A 23,275-nucleotide genomic window follows, 5' to 3' on the forward strand; every position below is an offset into this window, starting at 1 on the left:
TATGACTCCTTAAAGATGCGAGCTCTAAATCAATCTATAAACTGCTAATTTGTGACATGTTATTAACCAACTTTCATGCTTACCCATATTTTGACTCTTAAAAATTGCCATGTGTTCTTTAAAATATGGTTTAACCTCTTCAGTGTTGTGTAAAACATATAAGTGAACTTGTTCCAATTATATCTTGTCTATGTAATGAGTTTTTTCCCAATGATTCCACTACGTTCACCTATGATATCCTTCTTGTACTTTGACAACCCAATGGAATCCATATTAGAGAGATATCCAGTGTACAATTCAATTGCTTCCTCCATGATATACCTCTCAACAATACAATCCTCAGGTCGACTTTAATTTTTCACATATCCTTTTAAGACCTTCAAGTAATGCTCTACTAGGTGCATCCATCTTAGAGAAGTTGGGCCACACAACTTTGTCTCTCTAACCAAGTAAAATGATAAGTTAACCATAATGTCAAAGAACGAAGGTAGAAAATACATTTCGAGCTCACACCGAATCTTAGCTATTTCATGTTCTAATTTAGGCAATTTCTCTTGGTCAATCTCTTTACTACAAATTGCCTTAAAGAAGAAACAAAGTGTAGTAATGACTCCACACATCTTCTTTGGCAAAATGGAGCGTATACTTACCATAATAGATTTTTCATAATAATATGGTAGTCATGAGTCTTTAAGTCTACTAGTTTGAGATCTTTTATAGATACAAGGCTACTAATATTTGAATAATATCTTTCTGGCACTTTAACTCCATGTAAGAGTTCACAGAAGGCCAATTTTTCCTTTCTAGATAGAGTATGAGCTGCTGGAGGTAGAAAAGTGCATTTTTCTTTGCTCTCTAGTGCCAACTCTTCTCTTAACCCCATATTAATCAAATCAATCATTGCATTGATACCGTCCTTACTTTTTCCTGAAATGTGGAGTAATATGCCAATAAGACTATCACAAACATTCTTTTCAATATGCATTGCATCAAGGAAATACCTCACATCTTGGGACTTCCAGTATGACAATTCAAAGAAGATAGACTTCTTTTTCTAACTATTTGTAACAACCCTACCTGCAACTAGTTTTCTAAATTTGATATTTAAGTCATTAACCATTTCAAAGCTGCTCATCAATTAAAGACAAAGGAACTCTACCCTTTTCTGAGTGGCCATTGAAGGCTTTTTTCAACCATCAATAATGATGTGCTTAAGGTAGAAATCAACGATGACTCATAAATATATTCTTCCTATAATGTTCCAATCGCACTGAACAAGTGTTCTCTTCACATACAGGTCATGCATCTTGCCCTTTAATACTATATCTTGATAAGTTTTCATAAGCAAGAAAGTCATTTATAGTGCCAAATAACATAGCTTGCAAGATGAATTGTTCCTCCCTGTGCCCATCATAGACCTTCACACCTATCTCTCACAGTAGCTTCAAACCTTCAATTAACGGAGCTAAGCACACATCTATATTATTTCCTACTTGTTGAGGCCCAGAAATTAACAATGACAGCATCATAAATTTGCATTTCATGCACAACCATGGAGGAAGGCTATAAATTATCAAAATTACCAATCATGTATTATGAGTTCTACTTTGCATGCTATAAGGGTTCATTTCGTCAGTAGCTAAGGCAAAGCACAAGTTTCTATCTTCATCCCTAAGCTCGAGATATATAAGATCAAATTTTTTTCATTGAGGAGAATCTGCAAAATGCTATAGCTTTCTATCTTTAATTCTCTCGTCAGCATGCCATGTTAAGTGCTTGGCATCTTCTGCAATACTGTATAAGCGTCTGAATCTTGGTATGATTGGAAAATACCATAACACTTTTGTCAAACTACACCCATTTCTCTTACCGTGATGCATCACATTTTGGACACTTATCTAAAGTTGAATACACATTTTGAAAGAGGACAAAATCATTGCGACATACATGTATCTTCTCATAACTCATCCCAATAGAACATAGTATTTTTTTAGCTTTGTAAGTATTAGGTGGAAGTTCATTGTAGCTAGGCAACATCTCATACAAAAGTTCAAGTAAATCTGTGAAACTTTTATCGCTCCATCCATTAGCTGCTTTTAGGTTGTACAATTTTAAAACAACCAACAATTTTGTGAATTTTTTTCAATTGCCGTATAATGGTTTATTAGCATCACTCTTCAATCTCTCAAACATCTCAGGACAGTCCTTAAAATCCTCTTCAACCATATCAATTATCTCATCAAGATGATCAACATTATATATCCCACTATCATGATTAAATGATGTGTAGCTCACATTATCCATTCAATTGCTAGTGTAATTTCTTGTCTCTCCATGCATGGTCCAACAGTGTATTTGGATCATCCCATTACATACTAAATGATTTTTCAATTCTATTGGCTTTACTCGTCTTCCATAGCAACATTTTAAACAACAGCATATGACTCCACGAGGATCTTGATCACGAGAAAATGCAAACTCAATGAACTCATCCACCCTATCCTAATATTCTCTACAAAATCAATTAGCCGACATTCATTTATGATCCATATTACTAATATAGTCGTAAAAATTCAAAAAACAAAGATCAAAGATTTAGAATATTTTTTAAAAAATTTGGTAGAGTCTCCCCTAAAAGTGAAACATCCCAAATAACCAAATCCAACAATTCAATATATCAATTCATCAAAAAATAAATTTGTAGCATAATGTAACAAAAATCTATCAAACAATTCAACATATAGCACTTAACTAACATAAAGTAAATTTCAATATAAGCACACCAAAATTTATTTACATAATAACTCAATCATATAACAATTATAATTAACTTCAAGTTCAATTTTAACTAAAAAGGGAGTAGTTTAATGTCTAAAAAAATACCAAAGTTATAGAGTAGTATCATCAAACCTATATTATTATTAGTATATATATATATATATATAATAACATATTAAAATTACTATATAATTATATAATTTTTAAAAAATTTAAAACTAATCTGGCGACTTGCAAAAGAGCAAATCCAGCGATGCAATTTCAGTAGTGATTCCAACACGATTGTGAGCAGTGATTCCAATAAAATTTTGAATAGGGACAAGCGGCAGAATTTCGAACAAACATGCAGAAGATTCTAGCAAGCAGTGATTCTGGAGCGAATAACTTGGACAGAATTTCAACAAGGACGGACGGTCGAATGCATTTTGCTACTTGAAGAAGCTGCTAGCAGCATGCATGGCAATCGACATCGATAGAAACGACGATGGTAGCAACTATCGGCGATAAGGATGGCGTACTAGCAGTAGGCGATAGCGGGAAAGGGAGAACAAAGCTTCAAGGGTTTTGAAGAGAATGGTGTTGAATGCCTCGTGTGCATGCTCGACACTGTTATTAACTGATGTTTCTTTTCTTTAAAAATAAATAAATAAATAAGCCTTTTGAAGCGCTTATAATATAAGTGATCCTAAAGGCACCTATAGGAGCGCTCATGGAGAAAGCACTCCCATGGGCAGACCTATAGGTCATTATTTTTGTTTTAATTTTTTTCTATAAACCTATAAGAGTACTTTAATGAAAAGTGCTTCTATAGGTCACTAATTTTTTTAAATTATTTTTATAATCCTATAAGAGTGCTTTATTAAAAAGTGCTCTCGTATTTCTCGCCTATGTATTTTGAAGTTCTTTTGTTGGTAAGTGCTCTGAAATAGGTACTCCTAAAATCATGTTTTACAGTAGTGGACTTTTCACATCTATTTAAGTTTACTTACACTTAAATAGCTTAACAATCTCCCCTTCAAGTGTGAGTTCACAAGCTCCCCATAGCAAAGACGCTCCAAACACTAGCTTATAAGTACAAGCAAGAATATAGAAAAGATGTCATATTTTAACTTAAAACTTTAAAGCCCAAGTTTATAGATCATTCCTCTTTATTTTATTTTAGTTACTAATCTCAAATTTATTCAATATGGGACTTCTCACATTTATTTAAATCCACTCACATTTGGATAACCTAACACATATCAGGAAAATAATTTGGTTAATATATGAATTAAAATATATTTATGCATGACTTTTTTTGTTAAAACTCTTAGTAAAGTTAAATCATAATGCATGAAATTATTTCAAGTTTAAGTTATACACAAATAATAATATATAGAACTTCATTTAATTCTCTAAAAAGATTTCATAATATTTTATTATTTCTTCTTATTATAAACAGGAAAACTAGTTGAAAAAAAATTGTTTCAATTTTAAATGTAATGCCTAAATCTCTTTTATCTAAGGTTTCAAAATGGAAATGGATTGGCTGGTTCAACCGATTCCAATATGAATTTTATACATACATACATATACATATATATAATGGGATATATACTCGATCACATATACATAATATTATGTGATATATATAGATTAACCAGTTCACTTTAGAATTGTGTATACATTATGCTTCATCGTCCAAGCCCATTCAATCACAGTCCGACATTTATTATTTTTTCCACACTACATATATTGATTGCACAAACAACAATAAAGGTAATTTAATTTCCAATGCAATTGATTAAAAAGAGAAATATTTTAAAAGCCAACGCATGTGGGGTTTTTTTTTTTTACAAATAAATAATTTAAGTAATTTTCTTAATGTATGAGCCGATTTGACAAATTCTCACCCCGCTGATATGTAGGCGTCATAAAAAAAAAGTATTAAGAATTTCCTAGAAGAGCTACTCATATACCGCGGCGGATGACGGCTGACTCTCACACACACGCACACACGAGCTACTCATATACCGCGGCGGATGACGGCTGAATCTCTCTCTCTCTCTCTCTCTCTCACACACACACAGCACTGCAATCCAATGTTTTCATGGTCTTAAAAAGAGTCAACGATTCACAATTTAATTTTACATGATCAAATTAATGATATAATAATTACATTAAAAAATTACATATATAATAATTTAAATATAAAATTACTACTTAACTTAAAAATAAAATTAAATATTTTAAATTTATCATAATTTAATAAGTCACATGATACAATATAACATCAAATGATTAAAAAAATTAGTCATTTTTTAAAATAATTAATAAAAAGTTTAAAAAAAAGAAAAGGGCATTTTTTGTACAGTTCAATTTTTAAAAACAGGATTTGATTCTTGGCTTGATCCTAATTTTTAATCTGACCATTAGACCATTGCAGCCTAATTTCGCCCAACTCCTCAAAAAAAAATTCAGCTTGATCAAGTTGTTAGCCTAACCAATCGATGGTCTAACCGTCCGGTTTGATCTAGTTTTTTAATCATTGCTAGAAACAAGTAATCCATTCATTTAAAAAAAATAAGATATTTTTAGTTTTTAATATATAATTAATGAGTTTCTTTTTTAAAATATATTTAATAAATAAATCATTCAACCCTTCTTAAATAAGGACAAACATGGAAAAGTGGTGTTAATTTAAAACAATTATCTAACTTTAGGGGATGCAATTTTATTAAAAATGTCTTATATTTTTTAAGAGAATGATTAATATACAAAATAAATGGGATAATGAAACTTTCAGACCTTCAAAAATTTTTTAAATTATTAATTTAATCCCTCAAGTTTAATTTTAATCAATTTGGTTCTTTACATTTTCTTAAATTATTATGTTAGTTTTTTAAATTTTAAAACACAAATTAACTATCAAATTCATCTAATTTATAAAATATATTAATAACTTGACATGTATATGTATTAAAATGAAAACAAATTGACCCTTAAATTAGTTTAATTTTTATCAATCTAATCCCTTATATTATATTTTATTTTTTAGTTTTTAAAATTTTGAGTCTCTTTTTCCTCTCTAAATAATTACGTCTTTGTTCATTAACCTCCATCATTACCATTAATATTCCCTTATTTATGAGTAAATTTTAACCATGTTATCTCCACTTTGAGCAATAAGAACTAAATTAATAATTAAAACAAATTTAAGAGACAAAATTGTGATAAAAATTAGAGTTAAAAGAACAATAAACAAATTTGAAGGACCAAAAGTTCAACTACTCCAAAACAAATTAACAAAAACAAGTCATGAAGGCAATGATGAAGTTGAAGAGGAAATTTTCTTGATCAAGCATCTCGTGACGAACCATTCGGAGAAGGGTGAGGTTTTGAGGAAGAAGACGACCGTAATAGAGTATAGTGCAGATGGACGAGGCAGGCTCAAGAACCATCGAAGTTACAAGCCTCACCAATGACATCAACATCCAAGTTCTCACAGACTGCACCAACCAAAACCTAATTCAACAAATCTGTGACCTAAATCTATAAAGTCATGCATGATTGAACCACAAGAACAAAGAGAGATGAACGTACCATGAAATGATTAATTTGGCCTGGGCGATATGAAGTATATGAACTTGTGAGAGACCGTGATTTTCAAGTCCTTTTGATTTAGGTTTGGACGATGAAGCAAGGAAGGATGAGACATTATTATTATATATGGTTGTTTTCTATAAAGTGAAGCTTTTAAATCTAACGCACTTTCATACCTAACTTTCAAATTCAACAACTTCACTCTTCGTTTGGACTCACTCCAAAGTGAAATAAATGAATCCAAATCCAACAAATTTGTTCACAGGATGTGGAGAGATAAGAAATAAATGTCGTGTTCCATTTGTACACGTGTCCCCCCACTAAAATGTTGTCCATTATTCCTTTCTTTTTCTTTTTCCTTTTTTTTTTAAATTCTACTGGCTTCAGTTTGGGCCTAAGACGGGCTTCTTCCATGAGCTTTGGTGGTTTGAGTCTTGCATTGCCTAAAGTTTTCTCTGTCACTACCCTTTCATAAAAATCCCTCACATCGCCTTTCCTCCAATCCAACATAGAATGAGAGAAGGTACGAGAGGCAAATAAGAGCTTTAATTTGGGTGCTATTGGTTTTAAAAATTTAATCCATCTATTCTGATATTTCTTAAAATTTAGGTGATAGCTTTTCCTCTTAATTTCTTAAAATTTTATTAAAGATTAAGCAACATGAAATAGCCCACGCCACAACCGTTCTGCATCAATAGGATGCAGAAAGAACCAGTAAAAAACAAGACCATAAAAGCAGCTAAATCCAAACATCCAATTTCTGAAGGGTAAAATCATTCCTGAGAAGTATTAAATTAAATTTGGATTATAAAGTTAGATGAATGAAAGTGCCACGCGGCTTCGTAAAAGAAAAATCCAACAAAGGACCTACAAGTTGATATCAGAAGTTTTCCACAGCATAGAACATGAACCGATAACTCATACAATGTAGAAAAAATCGTACAGGCACGATCTTCCAGCAGAACGATTTCAACGGTAAGATTTCTGGAACCTGGCGCGAGCACCACGACCACCGAATTTCTTGGGCTCGCACCGCCTAGGATCAGCGACCAGCAGAGTTCGATCGTACCGCACAAGAATATCCTTGATCTCCTTCTTGCTCTGTTCATCCACGTACTTCTGGTAGTAAGCAACGAGGGCTTTGGCAATACTTTGACGAATGGCGTATATCTGAGAGGTGTGACCACCGCCCTTGACTCTGATACGCATGTCTACGCCGGCGAAACGGTGTTTCCCCAGCAGGAGTATGGGTTCGAAGGCTTTGAATCGGAGAATCTCCGGCTGCACGAGTTCAATCGGACAGCCATTGATCTTGATGAGTCCACGGCCGCGCTTGCAGTGAGTCACGGCGACGGCGGTCTTCTTGCGACCGAAACATTGAACTTGTTCCATTGGCTGCGCCTGAGCCATTGCTGCCGTGCACCGTGCTCCTTCCCTGTCGCTCCCAAAACCCTAGCGATTGCCGCGCGACGAAATAAGAGACCGATCACTCACGTTACGTTTATAAGGTTTTTAGAGTAAAAGGCTCGGCCCAGTTATTTTGGAAAGAAACGAAGCTTAGGTCCAAGTAACGCTCGGCCCAGTGTTTGGTTATGCTTAAATGAGCCCTTGTTCGCTTGCAGAAACAAACTCTCTTTTATAGTTGGTCCCAAAAAAAAAAATCTTTAATTAAAAGAAATAGGTCGAATTCTATTTCGATCACAGATAGAATGTTTTTATTGACGGGGATATTTGTGTTCAATGTGATGAAAATTGAATGCCTCAAAATCGAGTAGTCTGGAGTAAATGGATCAATATTCTTTTAGCCTCTCAGATTTTGAATTCCTCGGATCGTTCTTGGTCAAGTTTATTGGCTCTGAATACTACTTTTGACTATACTCCTTTATTCATATCTTGCTTGACTTACTTGAGAAATCTCAGGATGTTCGAAGAAAAATAGCTAGGCACTCTAAACTAAATATATTTTTTCTCTCTCTCTTTACAAGATTAGATGCTATGAGAGGCAAAGAACAATAATAAGAGGTCCAAGTGCAAGAAGTCAGTCGCGGACGCAGGATCCTGAGTCAGTGGAGGCATAATTAAATAAAATTTAAAAATAATAAAAAATAACTTAATATTTATAAAATAAATATTTAGTTTTGTAAAATAATATTAGGAAAGGAAAAATTAAAATGATATTTTCATAAAAATAATCTAAATTTAAATATAATGTACTCAAAATTTAAAACATTTTAAACTTGAGTGAAATATAAAACACTTAAAAAATTTTTGAACTCAAATATATTTTAGTTTAAGTTTAGTGGGTTCAAAATTATTAAGGTAATGTCTTTAAAATTTTCACATCTTCCTTGTAATTTTTTTCAAGTTGAGTAGGGGCACTTGTCCACCCTCAACCATGCCTAGGTCTGCTATTGTAAGAAGTATATCTTTGATAAAGACTTTTTGCACACATCACTCAAAATAATTAATAACAAAGATGTAAAAGCATCTACTGTGAAGATGTTCCAGATAGATGCATTACTTTTACAGTTTTACATGTATTCAAAAAATCATCAATGACCAAAACTTACAAACAAGATTCAACTATTTAGAAAAAAAAAAGATCAAAAACCAAATGGTGTCCCCTAAATCATCTGGTTGGCTTGGTTGGATAAAGTTTAGCATCAATAGATTTGTCAATAACATTGGTGTTATTTGTTGTGGTGATCTCGTGATCTCCTTCCAGACAATTAAGGAACCTAAATAAAATATTTTACTAAATAAATTGACCATCACCTTTACATCACAATTAAATTTATTGGCCTTTCTTAAAAGCCTCAACTTTTATTGAAATGATAAGCTTATCTAAGTTTTTGAAGTTAACACATTCATTCATCATAAGTTCTCCTAAAATCACCTATTTACTAAAATCATAAATAATATTAAAGATTTTATCGTAAAAGATTGAATGATTATTTTCAATTATACATGCAGAGAAGCAAATCACTGTATTAATTATTTGCTGACAAGCCATGAATAATCATTTAAATGTTAAAATTTTTTTATATTACTCGATCAAGAAGTAGAAAACTTTTATATTATGATATGATTTAATTGATTGTTCTTTTTCATGAAAACATTCATTCATTCGGCCCTTCAAGTGATTTCTTTTTTTCTTAGGCAAATGGTAAAGTGATGAATTTGTAATATGAAAAACATTTCAACAGGGACAATTTACAGGAAAAACAAGGCTACCATTCCTTGCAGCTATGAATCTACACAAAACAGAAGCTAAACTAAAAGAGATTTTCGCGCACTTATTTCAAAGCTTTTCTTGCAGTCATATTCCAAGTTCCAAGCCCGAATCTCCAGGCACCCAGTTAAGCCTCTCTTTCTGCTCTTGCTGTTTCAGCGTCTCATACAATGGAGCATTTCTAGTCTCAGGAAGCCACAAACTCACCAACCCACTACTGATCGATAACAAACCAAATACCAGAAACGAAAATGACGAACTCAAACGTCCCACCACTACCACCAAAGGCGCCATGGAAGCCCCTAACATCAAAGCTTGTCTCAGCATCGAAACTGAAAAGTTCCTCACGTTTGTGGGGAAAAGCTCTACACAGTAAACATATAGAATGTCAAATGCAGTAGAAGCACCCATGAATCCAATTGATTCGGTGATCAATTGACTCCAATTCCCTCCCATTTTTGGTGCCTTCAAACTGTTTGATCCTTTGCCTGCAGGAAAAGTGCATAAGAGGCTAGAAATCCCAGCCATGTAAGTGGACACAGAGAACAGTAAGCGTCTGTTTGTGAAGCCCAAGAGGAAGCTGCTTACTAGAACCGCAGGGATCTCCATTAGTGCATTGAGGGTGACTGAGATGTAAAGATTGAAGTTCAAATTTTCAACATTCAGTTGAATCCCATAGTAAACAAACCCAACTCCAAATCCAGATAACATAACAATGGCCATTCTTTTTGCAGCCCATTCTGTAGTCCAAAGGCTCTCTTTGTTGTTTTCTGGGTTTGTTTCTTTTTCACTCTTGGTGGCAAGTTTGGCTCCTGATGGTTTTGCCAGGCATAGAGTGTCAGGGAGTTTTTTCTTCCCATTGAGTCTTGCAAATCTATCGAGCACTGCAAGTGCTTCTTTGGCTCTACCTCTGACAAGAAGCCAACGTGGTGACTCTGAGACAAAAGGGAGGCATAGGATAGAGTATGCAAGAGGGAGAAGGGATATGATCCTGTACAAGTTTCTCCAGCAAGTTCTGGTTGGGTAAGCTAGAAGAGGGAGAGAAAGAAACCCAACTGTGAAGAAGAAGAAGCCATACTGGCCTACTTGACCGCGCCATTCACGCCCTACAGACTCTGTTGAGAGGACAAGGCAGCATATGCCAATTCCAGATCTGGCAAAGCCCATTGCAAAGCGAAGGACAGCATAAACCCAGACATTTGGGGAGAGAGATGTAGCAAATCCTGTTATGGAGGTTAAGATGCATGAAACTAGAACTGTTCTTTTTCTTCCCAGCCATGAGTCAGCTAAGCGACCAAATACAGCAGACCCTGCAGAAAAATTTCAGCAGCTAGTGCATGTAAGGGTTTATTATTCATCAAAAACATTTTTAGGTAGATCAAGTAAATTATAAGTAGGGATACATGTTCAAGATATTCATTATAAAGAGTCTCTCTTGTAACAAGTGTTTTGCACCGTAACATCTAATACATCTGCATCGCAGAAGTGATTCTAGGAAGTTGAGATCAAGTAACTTCTATAAAACCCATACTGATGGACGAACAGTTGGAATTTATGAATTCCATCTCATTTAAAGCTTCTAAACAACTGGAAACCAAAGGGGCCTAGTGTAATTTATTAGCTGATTCAAGAAGTAAAGTCTCTTCCTTTGAGTTAATGACTGGGATTCATTAAATAATGGCCTTAACTCCAGAACGAGCGTTTAGAAGAGGGAGAAATCCTCCAAATAAACCAAGGAGATTTAAATTAAGAAATACAATATATACTTTAGATAGCTGAAGATATCCACTAGCGGTGATGTACTGTAATATGTAAAGCCAGTAATTTGGGCGGGTCGGATTTATTTAAATCAAACTTAAAGTATCCTACTCTCTTAAAAAGCCTATATAATCAAGTCCGACCGTAATTTTTTTCAGCTGGTTTCGAGCTAGTCTATCTGGTTTGACCAAAATTGCCAACTCTATATACATGTATATAGAGCTAAAAATTCCAACAGTTGAGCTCATTCAATCCGGGCTCAATTCAAATTAGGTTTATTCAGATCATGCTTAAAGTGTTTTACCTTCTTAAAAAAGCCCATGTAGCTAAGCCCTATCCTAATTTTTTTTCGACGAGTTTGGGTTTGGCTCGAATTACTAGCTCTATTCATATGCTTCAATTTAGAAATATAAATTGGTTAGTGAAAGTGCATAAATGGTTTTAGTGCGTGTTTGGTTTTCTATTGGCCAAAAGTTTGCTTATCAAAAGTTCATTTGATAAAAATTAATTTAATGAAAGTAAGTAGCTATAATGAGATTTGTATTTGGATATATTTTTTCAAAAGTTAATTTGATAAACTAAAAGTTGTTTGAATTATATATAGTAAAATGCATTTTTGAATATACAATTACAAAAAAAAAAAGCTTAATTTATGATGATTTATAATTTTTATTATGCAAATATAATATATTAGAAATGTTTTAAACAATGTGGTAAAAATTTTGAATAAAAATATAAAAAATTTATTTTGAGTAATATATATAATCAACATGTATTAAAAATGTAAAATTAAAACAGTTGGGAAAACATGTATAATAAAATAATAATAAATAATAAAAATTAAATTAATTTTATGATAAAATCAAATCATTTTTAAAAAAAATGGTAATTTCCCCATAAGTGAAACATAGATCAAAACATTTGCTCCCATGGAAGAAAAACATTTGCCAAAGAAATGAGTACGTAGCATGGATTTCAAAGTAAAGACGGCTTGTTTTGTCAGCAAAGCAGAAGTCCATTTGATCAAAGCTAAGGTTCCAGCTTTCATGTTTTCATGTCAAAAACAAAAAGGATAGTGAGTTTGAAGATAAACCATATGTAATAAGCAACATTTACCTATGAGAGAACCCAGGAAGAAGAAGGAAGCAGGAATTGCAGCAAGAAATTTGCGGTCACAGATGAGACCCCACTCAGCTAAGGTAGAACTTGTGTGGCCATTAACCCATTCCCAAGTCTCTGGCACCAATTCACAAACAGAACTACTAGTGTTGTTAAGGCACAGACCAGGAATTTTGCACCTCCAAGCTGGTGGTTGTGCATCACTGAATATGGTGATCAATGTAGTCTGGGCATCAAATATCCATGCTAGTGACACCAACAATACATGCAGCACTTGGGAGATCCCCAAGGACCCCACATACCCTTCTATTACTTCATCCACTGTGAGCTCAAGTTTTGTACTCACTGTTTCTTCTTTTTCTTCTTCTTCACTTGACAGAATCAGTTTTAGCCCTTCATCTTCCATGACTCTCTCATACACAAAAATACAATGAACTTGGTGGTTTTGCTTACTTTCTTGTTGCAATGTCCAAGCCTTTTATAATGTTGTTTAGCTTACTGTTAAAGAATTATTTTAAAAAAAAAAAGTAAATAACTTGATAAGTGGGTTCTGAAATTCTTTTTTTTTTTTGAATGAAAAAAAGGAAATGTAAAACATTTACAGAAGTCAATGGCCACATTAAAAGTATACATGGAAATGGATTTCACTTTTACGGCATATATTGATTGAGAGATTCTCAAATATGATTGGTTTAGGTTACAAATGATGAGACCAAGCTAATCCTGACTTTATATAAGCAAGTGACGTGTGGGACTCAATATGTCTGAGTTTGATACTCTTGTATGTGTATTAATTATTTGCTTAGGTCATCTTTCTACCACAAATTGTCCGTTGTGCCTTGTATTTAAAATGTGTGTTAGAGATCATAAAATAACACCAAATACTGGTATAATGGAATGTGAGATCAGAGTGGCAATGACAGAAGCCACAGGCCAATGAGAAGACCATGTGAGAGTGTAAAGAGGTATGGCAAACCCCTAGTCAACATCAGTGATTAAAAAAATAGAATTATGATAAATTGTTGGTAATGCTAATGCATGGCTCCGGTTATTAGAGGAAAAAGTAGTAGCTGAACCAATCACTGATTGATAAATGCACGGCTGTTATTTCTTGGCCCAGCATGGTGGAGATCATGCTTGTATAGGGAACGTTAAAAGGCTCCAACACTGTTAATTTTGTCTCTGAGAAATCAACTCATCAATAAATAATATGAGAAGCTATCCTTTGTATTTGTTCTCAAATTCTTCAACAAAGATATAATACTTACTTTTTACTTTCATTCTACAACCTAGTAGTATTGTTTTATATCAATGTTTTCATGTGTAATGCAATTAAAACTTATAAGATTAGTTTGCATGATTTACTTTGTGGCCTGTTGTTATTTTTTAATTTAGTTCAAATTCCATCACATATTATTGGAATAGAAAATAGAATTATAATGTCAAACAACTCTCTCATTTGTTTCCTTTTTCGTGTTAATCTTTCTTTTAGCTCTGTTACCAATAGTATAATTGATCTTCACTAATGTAGGGTAGCGTGTATAATGGAATGACATTGACAATAGGAAAAATAACTTTGGGCAATTTTAATTTTACAAGTGTGTGTCCATTTGTCAATTTATTAAAATAGGATGTGATTAAAGAAATAGTGACAATCCACCTAACACCCCAAAGTGCTGACTGACTTGTTAAGCAAAATCTAAAGTTCATTTCCCAATTCTCAGATCTTTTTTTGTTGATTAAATTAAGCATAGAAACTCAAAGGTGGCAAATGAGTAAGCCTACAAATTCAAAGTTTCCTCAATCATTTACTTTAGTTCCCATCAAAATAGTAATAAATTGGGGAAAATGCGGTCCATGAAACAACTCTAATCCAACATGTGTGATCAACTAACAGTCTACATGATGTGTTGCTAATCAGATCATTTGATTTTATCTGGTAAAGACAATTTCATGGATACAAAATAATTCTTATATTCATGCTTTTGAAAAAGAATGAAAAATAATTAAATGATTAAAGTTATAGTTATAAAAATATAATAACATTTATTTTAAACAATGGTTAGAATCATGTGAAAAGAAGTACTGACAATGTGTTTGATATACTGGAATTGATTATAAAAAATGAGATTGACATGACATTACATCATTTGGTATGTTTCTTTTATTACCAGTTTATATTAGATGTTACATGAGTTATTATGTATTTTTTCTTAATATTACATGAAAATTTTCATTAAGAAGATAACTAAGAAATAAAGAGTCTGTGGTAAAAAAAATAAAAAGTTAGATATTAATTTTAAACTTTTAAGTATATAAAAAATTTTGTGTAACTGTCTTAAAATTTATAAAAAGGTTGTATATTTTAGTTTTTTTTTAGTTCAAGGCGAAGTGCATTGTCCACCCATTAACCTGTCAATTAGCCAGAGCGTAGCGTCAGCTTTCATTATGAGTTTTAACTCTAAAACTCGCCAATTGTCAACGATGGTGGATGAAAAGAATGTAACTTTAATTTATAAAAAATATTAATTGATTTTAAAATTTTAATTGAATTTACGTTTAGTCCTTAAAAAAAAAAACCAATGTCAATTTCTTCCTACTCAAATTTTTTGCATCGCTTTTATTACTATTATTATTTCCAACGTATTAAACATATTATACATAATACAATATTATAAAAATCAAATGTTTTTATAAGGAGCAAGTTGTTATAAAAAAAATTTGATTTTTATATTAAAAACATTTGGAAATGATATAAAAATTTAATCAAATTCCACACTGCAATGTCCATCGAGTCAAATAATATTATTATTTGATATAAGCCACATATAACTTATATGTGCTTGTATAATTATACATATTAAAATATGTTCCAAAAGAATTATTTCTCTTGAAATCATACAAAATATAATATGAAACAAAAAAATAATAGAAATAAATAATTGAAACTATAAAATTATGAATATGAATAATAATAAAAGAAGAGGAGAGAGAAAGTTAGACAGAGAGAGTGAGAAAATATGAAAAAGCTTTCTGATATTTTGATGATTCAATGCAATTATATGCCATATATTTATAGGCACATAGGTATACAATTCCAATCTAATTAAAATCTACAAATTAATAATAATGAGATATTATGAAATAATAGAGATGCTGAAAGATATCATGGAATGATGAATATTCTTTTAATTTAGTAATAATTGGGGATAAAAAGGACTCAAACACTAACTTAATTGGGGAAAGGACTAAAATTACAAAATAAGGAAGAAAAAGTGCAGAAGAATCATTAAAGATAAACTATAGATCGTGGAAGAAAATTTGCAGAGTGTGAATTTGGTCCCTTTTCCCAATTAATTAAGTGGTGGGTCCTTTTCCTTAATTTTTCCTTTAATTTATATTCATAACAAAACTATACATTATACGATGCATATAGAAAATTATAAAATTAGATAATTAAGAAATAAAATAGAGATGTAAAGCTTACTCTATATATATACATGTGTGTGTGTGTGTGTGAGGAAATTAAAAGGACAAGAATTTAAAATTCTATATGTTTCAACTATAACAATAAAAAGAAGGGTGGGGGTGAATAAATTCACAATTGCAAAATTCAGTGTGACTGTCACAAATTTTCAGAACTCGATCAACTAGTTCTTCACTTATAATTTAGAGATTTTCATTAATCTTCCAAACTCCAATGAATGAGTTCATCGACCTTCAAAATCAATTTATGTACCCGTGTTAGCTTGATTCCCATATATATATAGTGGTACATATGCAAAAAAAAAAAATTACATCTAGGTCCCACAAAAAAAAATTTATTATTAAAAGATTTCATGAAATTCACAAAATACTTTAAGAGTTATAAATAGTCGTTTACCAATTGTTAATACCTTTAGTCAAATTATAAATGTACAAGATTTAGAACTTAAAAGTATTTTGTAAATTTTATGAGATCTTTAAGTAATAAATTTTTTTATGCAGGACTTGATGTAATTTTTTTCAAAAAGAAGTGTACAAAAAATTTGTAATTAAATCAAAATAATGTGGTAAAAAATAGTTTGACCTACCTTGTACTGCAAAGTTACAAGCCACCACTACCTCCCTCTACTCCTTCTGGCTCGTTCAAAGGATGTTCTTCATCATAACATAACAGCAACAAACAAGCCACACAAAAACCATAATGTCAATAATATTGCCATTACAAATTTGTGCTTTCTGCCAGAAACAAATATAAACTGAAAAACGAAAAACAGTTACATGAAGATGTTACTCATCATGCGTTCACAGCCTCTAAAGCTATTTGTAATGTCCCATTTTTCAAATTGTTTTTTTTATTTTTCTTTAAGGTTTTATTTTTTTTGGCCAATTTTAGCTTTTAGTTAATATAAATGGCGTTTAAGTATCTTGCAGTTTTGAAATGAAATGATACAGTTTTGTAGTTTTTATATTTTTTAACAAGAAATACCATGAAATGATGCACTCTTGTAGTTTCAGTATCTTGTAGTTTTGAAATAATATAGTACTAAAATTTAGGTCAACTCGACTAATTGAAATGGTATATCGTTGAACTAATGTCTTAATTAATTCAATGAAATGCATTGATTATGACTAGTTTGATCATAATTCAAACTATAATTTTGATCATTAATTTTTGAATTGATATGTTGCTAATTTAATGACTGACGCACACAAGGGCAAAACCAACGTCATGATTGAGGGGGAGATAGTTTTATTGACATTTCTTTCTAATTTTTATTGTAATTATTTTTTAAAAATAAATTATAAAATCTAAAATATCATTAAATGATAATTATACATAATAGCATATCAAAATTCATAATCACACCATATATCTTATATATCAATTTTTTAAAAATATGTAGATATATATATATATATATAAGTGTTTATAATTTTAGTAAATTTTTAAGCTATTATGATTAATTAGTATCAATTCCAAATTGAACAAAAAATAAACGATTCTCATGCAAATGCTCAATTTTATAATAATTGATTATAAATAATTTAGTTAAAAAATAACATTTATAATATAAACATCTAGTATCATTTGTTGTTAATGAAACATTAAATTTGATAATAAAAATATTTCAATAAAAATACTCCCTTCAATCTTATATACAAACCATTTCTCAGAACCTTTAATGGAAATAAGGAAGGGTTAATTAGTTAAATTATTAATGTTAACCACAAAAGAAAGAAATTAAATTTTTCAATTTACCTAATTAAACACATCATTTTTAAAAACATTTGCTCTCTCATATGTAACGTCTAACCCTACTCATAAAAATTGTAAAAGAGTAAAATTTTTTTAAACAAAGTAATTAATAATCCATCTTTTTATGTAAAGTGATACTTTACAAAAAAGACTATCAATTTTTTTAGAAGGTGAAATATATACAAAGACTAGAGAGTAATAAAATATATGCTATTTTTTTATATGAATATAATAATAAAGACACAAACAAACAGACATAATTTATATTACATAGGCATGTGTATTACATTCTAGTATACTTGGCTTCTCATATTTCACAGAGGAGGGGTGTTTCTGGCAAGGCCTTAACAAATAACACCCCCATATATCCATGGAAGAGGCAGAGGAACATGTCTTTTCCTTCTACCTTTTTCCTCTTAATCCCCCTATTTTCTTCTCATTTAAACGGAGGGCCAGAATAATCATGCGAGAAAAAGAGAGGTTTTTGGGTTACCTGCAACTTTGTGGAACAGTCCAATGAGGACGTGAAGTTGTATTCTGATGTGGAGGAGGCAAAGCAGTGTAGTTTTTCCAATCCTGAAGCAAGATCTTAAGATCATTGATTTTGTTTTCCAAGCCAACGCAGCAATTGGCATGCATGGTACAGACATGGTCGAGGTTCTTGCTGGGCTGACAAAACCCACCAAAATAAGCAGTGTCGAGGAACCTGATCTGAAGCTTCATGTTGGAGATGAATGGGTTCCATTTGATCCTGTTGAGCACGTCCTGGTCGTGCAGTTTAGGGTATAGTGTCCTTGAATTGTACCAGAACTTGTAGAACCACACGGTTCTGTTGCTAGATTTTACGTACGTGAACCCTCCATTTGGCATGTTCTTCAAGTCCTGGGGGTTCCCGCGGAAATAATCACAAGCTATTTGGAAATCTGCATCCTCGTAGAATCGAGGAAATGGGTCTCTCAACCACATTATATCTGTATCCTGCAAACCAAAAACAACAATTCTGCCTCTCAATTACCATATTCTGCTTTCATTTGGTTGAAGCAAGCGGAGGTATGTGAGATGTGAATACTAATTAGGTCGGGCTTAATATCTAACATATAAAAAGCTTATGTAGCCTATCAGGCTTATACAAGCTGGCTTAGATATATGAAACCAAGTATTGAAAAAGTAAAAATAAAAGTATAATAAGTAACCTCTTGTGTTTAGTTTTTGCTTTGACATTTTCAAAAAATATTCAAATCAAACAGTTGTTGAAACATTGAATCTTTCAGTTAGGAGTGTCAACTGTGTGAATTGGAAACCTGGGAAAAAAATTTGTGAGCCCAAAATGAAGATCTATCTTTTTATCACTCATAGGTGTCTTTCTAATGAAAACAGTACAGTGAAGCTTGGCTCAAATAAGTTCAAAGTGAAGAAATTTTTTTAAAATTTTAGGTCCAATCCTAAGATTTTTGAAGCTTAATTCAAACTAAGTCATCATGCTTGACTTAAATTATCAGCTCTTAACTATGATAATGTTCAAGTTTGCGCAACCTGGGTGCTTCCTAGTACAAGGATTGAGATGGTGAATGTAGGTGTGTGGTGGAAACCATTGAAGAAGAGAGTATTTTGTGGGAAGCCAAATTAACATACCGTGAAGACAAAGCTGTAGCCCATATCAAGGACAGTTCCCAGGAACTCAATCCTCTTCCACATCATGTGTAGGTAATCTGGGGTCATGAAGAAAGCTTCGCTGGTGAAATTGTCGCTTGTTTCGAGCCGATAACAATGTGGGTGCACAGCAGTGCAACGATCATATGCCTTCTGGTCCCAAGTTACCACCACCAGGTTCTTCAGAAGCTTCTTGGTCTGCTTCCCGATCCGAAAGCTCTCCAGAAACAGATCAAATATGGATCCTGGTTCTGCCCACGCATCGTTCAGTGTTGTTATTATCACCGTCTTGTTCCCCATTGATGCACGTCTCAGAACACTCTCTAGATTCGGATCATATTCTCCCTGCAGATTTCATACTATCAATCAAACACCATAGGCTCCAAGTTCATGTTTCACACAAGCATTTCGTCAGACAGAGAAAAGGCATTGCAGAGCAAGTTATCTGTACATTATTCGCGAGAGCCAGATTTTGATCATTGTATACATATCTAACAAATTAATTGCAGCCAAATATCCAATAAATTAATTATACCTAATAAACTAAGATCCTTTATATATATATATTAATAAAAGTGAGTAACGATTATATTTCAGAATCATTTATAAACAATTACAGACAGTAATTAACAAAATGAAACACCGGCCCATGTATACCTAATTCAAATGCGTACAAGTAAATACGTACACGTGATTTGTTATGATATTTCATTCAAGACGAAGATGTCAAACTAGCTAGACAACAAACATTTTAAGGTTATTAATTAAACTATGGAGTACTTAGAAAGGCTTGCTTTATTTATTGCGGACGCTTATTTGGGCAAATATCCTGTTTTGAAATATAATTGTTGACAAATAGTATCCTTAAACAAATTTAGTTTAATAACGTTAATGAGGGTTGGCTGAATAAATTGCTGAATTGTTCATAGAGTTGCTATAGCTAGAAAGTAATATAGTTATTTTAGTCAAATCACAAATTAAAGAGGCTTATTAACTATTTTCCAAAAGCTAAGCATAAAGTGAAAAAAAGCCTAAAGATAGGTAAGAAAAATTTCACCACCCACTTCTAGTCTACTACCATGCAACCAAGGTTATTATAGCTGAAGAAGATTGAATTTTCTTTTATGATAGAAAGTTGGCATGAAAAAATAGATTGCTATTAATTTACTAAATAGTTATTGTAGCAAAAAAATAGTATATTGAAAATAAAAAGAATATTATTTTTATTAACTAACTTCTATATAACCCTTGTACGAAATAAAGATGTGAAATCAATTATTTCTTCTCATTTCTCATGCAAAATATGAAAGTTCAAGTTTATTTTCAATAAAAATTTCAAATCTCTCATTTTTAATTGGAATATTGCAATTAAGTAAGACATCAAATTCTAAGTGATTTTTTCAATAGCTTGAAATTTTTAATTGGTATCTTTTTTAAAAAAATAAAACGTAGATCCTTAAAATAAAAAGAACACCTTACCTATAATTATATTGTTGATAAAACATTCAAACAAACAAACAAGTTCACATTAAAAATTTGTGTAAGTGAATAAATAATTGTTTTAATATAACTTACAATTTTCTATAACCAAGTTTTAAAAAAAAAAACACCTTTTTGAATACAAAACAAGCAATATTTACTGTGAAAGATTAAAACTCTAGGGCTAAGGACTAGCATGGGGCACTCTTGTTTGTGGAAAGTTGAAACTACCCACTTCTTTCGCCTCATTTTTCTCTATGAATCGTTAGAATCATATCCACTATCCAAAAAATTTCTATTGGATCCTCATTATTTCTCCTTTTTTTAATTATACCCCATTATCTCCCTTTTTTCCAAGTATTACCCCAATTATTTCCTTTTTGCCCCCAGAATTCTTGACCTCAATCTCCATTCTCCACTTTCACTCACCTGCCTAAAAGAAGAGAGAAGAAATCGCAACTCATAAGTAACCCCAAACCTAACACACAAAATGATATTATAATTATACCCCACTCCCCACAATTTCCCTTTTTTGTAATTTTACCCCTACCTCTTTTTTTTTTTTGTGAGTATAATCCCCCACTTAAACTAAATTCTTGCCCTGTATCAAACCTTCACTCACATGAAACTTCATTCACCCGAAGAAAAAGAGACTCAGAAGTAACCCCCTCCCCAACACACAAACCAATAATAATTATTATGATCGTGGGACCTACAATAATACTAATTTACTATACAAACATTCCAAAAAGTTCCACCATATTAACCAATCTGGATCCTCTTCAATGTAAAAAATTGGAGGCTAAATCCTCTAAAATTAGGATTGATGAGTTTTTATCAAGTTCTTTTTTATATTTTTTACCATTTTATTATTTTGTATAAAACATAAAATCTTCTCTCTTTAAAAACAAAGTAAATTTCATGAAATTTACATGTTGTCAACTGCATGATTAATTGATTATTCATTCCTTAAAAAATTAGTCTCTTTATTTAAAAAATAAAAGATAGTCCAATCCCACTCATCTCACTCTCCACCTAAAACCACGAGAATAGATGATTCAGTTTCATAACAGAACATAAGTGATTTCAAGAACACAAAAAAGAATCAAAATCCATGATTCAAATAAAAATAAAATAAAATCCAATCTCTCTTTCCTGGGTTTCGTAATACGCGTTCTTGAACAAAACCAGAATGACCGTCGCAATACAAAAACCAGACAAAACGGTATGAGTTAGGAGGGTGGGCGGAGAGAGTGATGACCTTGGTGACGGCGGCCGGTATGGCGGCGGTGAGGTAATGAGAGATGACTGGGAAGCCGAAGGGAGAGGCGGAGTTATACAGAAATACCCACAAGACGGTGAAGCCGACGAACAACAGGCTCATTTTCGTCACTCTTTTCACCAATCCATGGCTGCCGGAGCCGCCGGAGTTCCACGACGGCGGCTTTGTGAGGTCGACGCCGGCCGACGAGGATGTTTTGTTGACGCTGCCGGCGATGACTGAGTCCTTCATTACCGATCGATGAACGATATGGAACTCTGAGCTTTGGCCTTCTGAATACCAATATAAGCTCTTTATAATTTGTTAGTATTTGCCGACCAAAATACTAACAATATATGCACATACGCGTAACTTATAATAAATAAATATACACTCTATATATATAGATGGCTTAAATTATTTAAAGCTCTTTTTGTTATTTTTTATTTTTATTATTTTTTATAAGATACAATTTTTTTCAATCCATCCCTGAAAAAGATAAACTTTATGAAATTCAGGTTCTCAATTTCATAATATCAATTCCATATATAATTAATACTCATCTAGCTCAATCTCAATTCACAATTTATAGGATATTTTTAAATAAAATTATGCATACCAACAAAATTAATTAAATACAGTTAATAATTTTATTTATTTAAAATAAAATATATTTTTAAATAAATATTTTTTATTTAATACTTCATTTATAATATTAAAAATAGAATATAATGAGAAAGTCAATATTAAAAAATTATCATTAATAAAATTTTATTGGTATTAAATTATCTTATATTTTGATATATCAAATCTTTCTTAAAAGTGTCGTATAAATTGAAATGGAAAGAATAATAAAATCCTTTTTATATGTATATTTAAGGTGGGACAAAAACAAGGAGTATCATGTAGAGTATGTCAAAAACTAAATTGAGAGATAGAAACAAGAAACAAAAAACAAAAAACATTGTTAGGTTGGTGATAAGGTAGAGAGACGAGCGAAGTTGGTGATAATGGTCAAAAGAAAGTTTTTTATTTTCTATAATAATTATAATTAATAAAATTATTAGGTTTAACTGGATTAGGCTCCTCTGACAAACATTGCAGGCTGCTTTTACTGGAAGAGGAATATTCTAAAGTTAATTATGAGTTTCTTTGATCTATAATGATACTATTA

At 31.9% G+C, this 23,275-nt stretch overlaps 3 protein-coding genes and 1 long non-coding RNA gene across 4 annotated transcripts; all 4 read right to left on the reverse strand.

The window, feature by feature from the left end:
- Positions 1 to 5,971: 5,971 nt before the first annotated feature.
- On the reverse strand, positions 5,972 to 6,586 carry LOC129293393 (uncharacterized). The gene is made up of 2 exons (XR_008589151.1): positions 6,361 to 6,586; positions 5,972 to 6,266 (listed from the first exon to the last, which is right to left on the reverse strand). It is a non-coding gene; the product is annotated as an uncharacterized LOC129293393 (long non-coding RNA).
- Positions 6,587 to 7,178: 592 nt separating this feature from the next.
- On the reverse strand, positions 7,179 to 7,847 carry LOC129293392 (40S ribosomal protein S16-like). The gene has a single exon (XM_054931327.1). It carries the CDS (start codon positions 7,768 to 7,770, stop codon positions 7,330 to 7,332), a length of 441 nt encoding a protein of 146 aa, XP_054787302.1. The 5' UTR covers positions 7,771 to 7,847; the 3' UTR covers positions 7,179 to 7,329.
- Positions 7,848 to 9,527: 1,680 nt separating this feature from the next.
- Positions 9,528 to 12,905, reverse strand: LOC129292689 (organic cation/carnitine transporter 1). The gene is made up of 2 exons (XM_054930289.1): positions 12,467 to 12,905; positions 9,528 to 10,902 (listed from the first exon to the last, which is right to left on the reverse strand). Exons 1-2 carry the CDS (start codon positions 12,873 to 12,875, stop codon positions 9,680 to 9,682), a joined length of 1,632 nt encoding a protein of 543 aa, XP_054786264.1. The 5' UTR covers positions 12,876 to 12,905; the 3' UTR covers positions 9,528 to 9,679.
- Positions 12,906 to 15,779: 2,874 nt separating this feature from the next.
- LOC129293841 (uncharacterized protein At4g15970-like) lies at positions 15,780 to 22,403 on the reverse strand. Its single transcript, XM_054931953.1, has 5 exons — positions 22,102 to 22,403; positions 19,344 to 19,706; positions 18,205 to 18,689; positions 16,543 to 16,609; positions 15,780 to 16,187 (listed from the first exon to the last, which is right to left on the reverse strand). Exons 1-4 carry the CDS (start codon positions 22,351 to 22,353, stop codon positions 16,570 to 16,572), a joined length of 1,140 nt encoding a protein of 379 aa, XP_054787928.1. The 5' UTR covers positions 22,354 to 22,403; the 3' UTR covers positions 15,780 to 16,187; positions 16,543 to 16,569.
- Between the last annotated feature and the right edge of the window lie 872 nt (positions 22,404 to 23,275).

The sequence above is a fragment of the Prosopis cineraria genome, unplaced genomic scaffold, assembly GCF_029017545.1.
Source record: "Prosopis cineraria cultivar Desert tree isolate PC_DT_omini unplaced genomic scaffold, ASM2901754v1 PC14, whole genome shotgun sequence".
In the NCBI taxonomy this organism is placed as follows: domain Eukaryota; kingdom Viridiplantae; phylum Streptophyta; class Magnoliopsida; order Fabales; family Fabaceae; genus Prosopis; species Prosopis cineraria.

What these genes read in the sequence shown, in the direction of transcription:
- LOC129292689 (XM_054930289.1), bottom strand. Translation starts at nt 12,875, where the DNA reads ATGGAAGATGAAGGGCTAAAACTGATTCTGTCAAGTGAAGAAGAAGAA. An exon ending in CTTCCTGGGTTCTCTCATAG is followed by an intron (nt 10,903 to 12,466) that starts GTAAATGTTGCT and finishes ATTTTTCTGCAG; the next exon opens with GGTCTGCTGTATTTGGTCGC.
- LOC129293392 (XM_054931327.1), bottom strand. Translation starts at nt 7,770, where the DNA reads ATGGCTCAGGCGCAGCCAATGGAACAAGTTCAATGTTTCGGTCGCAAG.
- LOC129293841 (XM_054931953.1), bottom strand. Translation starts at nt 22,353, where the DNA reads ATGAAGGACTCAGTCATCGCCGGCAGCGTCAACAAAACATCCTCGTCG. An exon ending in TACCGGCCGCCGTCACCAAG is followed by an intron (nt 19,707 to 22,101) that starts GTCATCACTCTC and finishes TGAAATCTGCAG; the next exon opens with GGAGAATATGATCCGAATCT. An exon ending in GCTACAGCTTTGTCTTCACG is followed by an intron (nt 18,690 to 19,343) that starts GTATGTTAATTT and finishes TTTGGTTTGCAG; the next exon opens with GATACAGATATAATGTGGTT.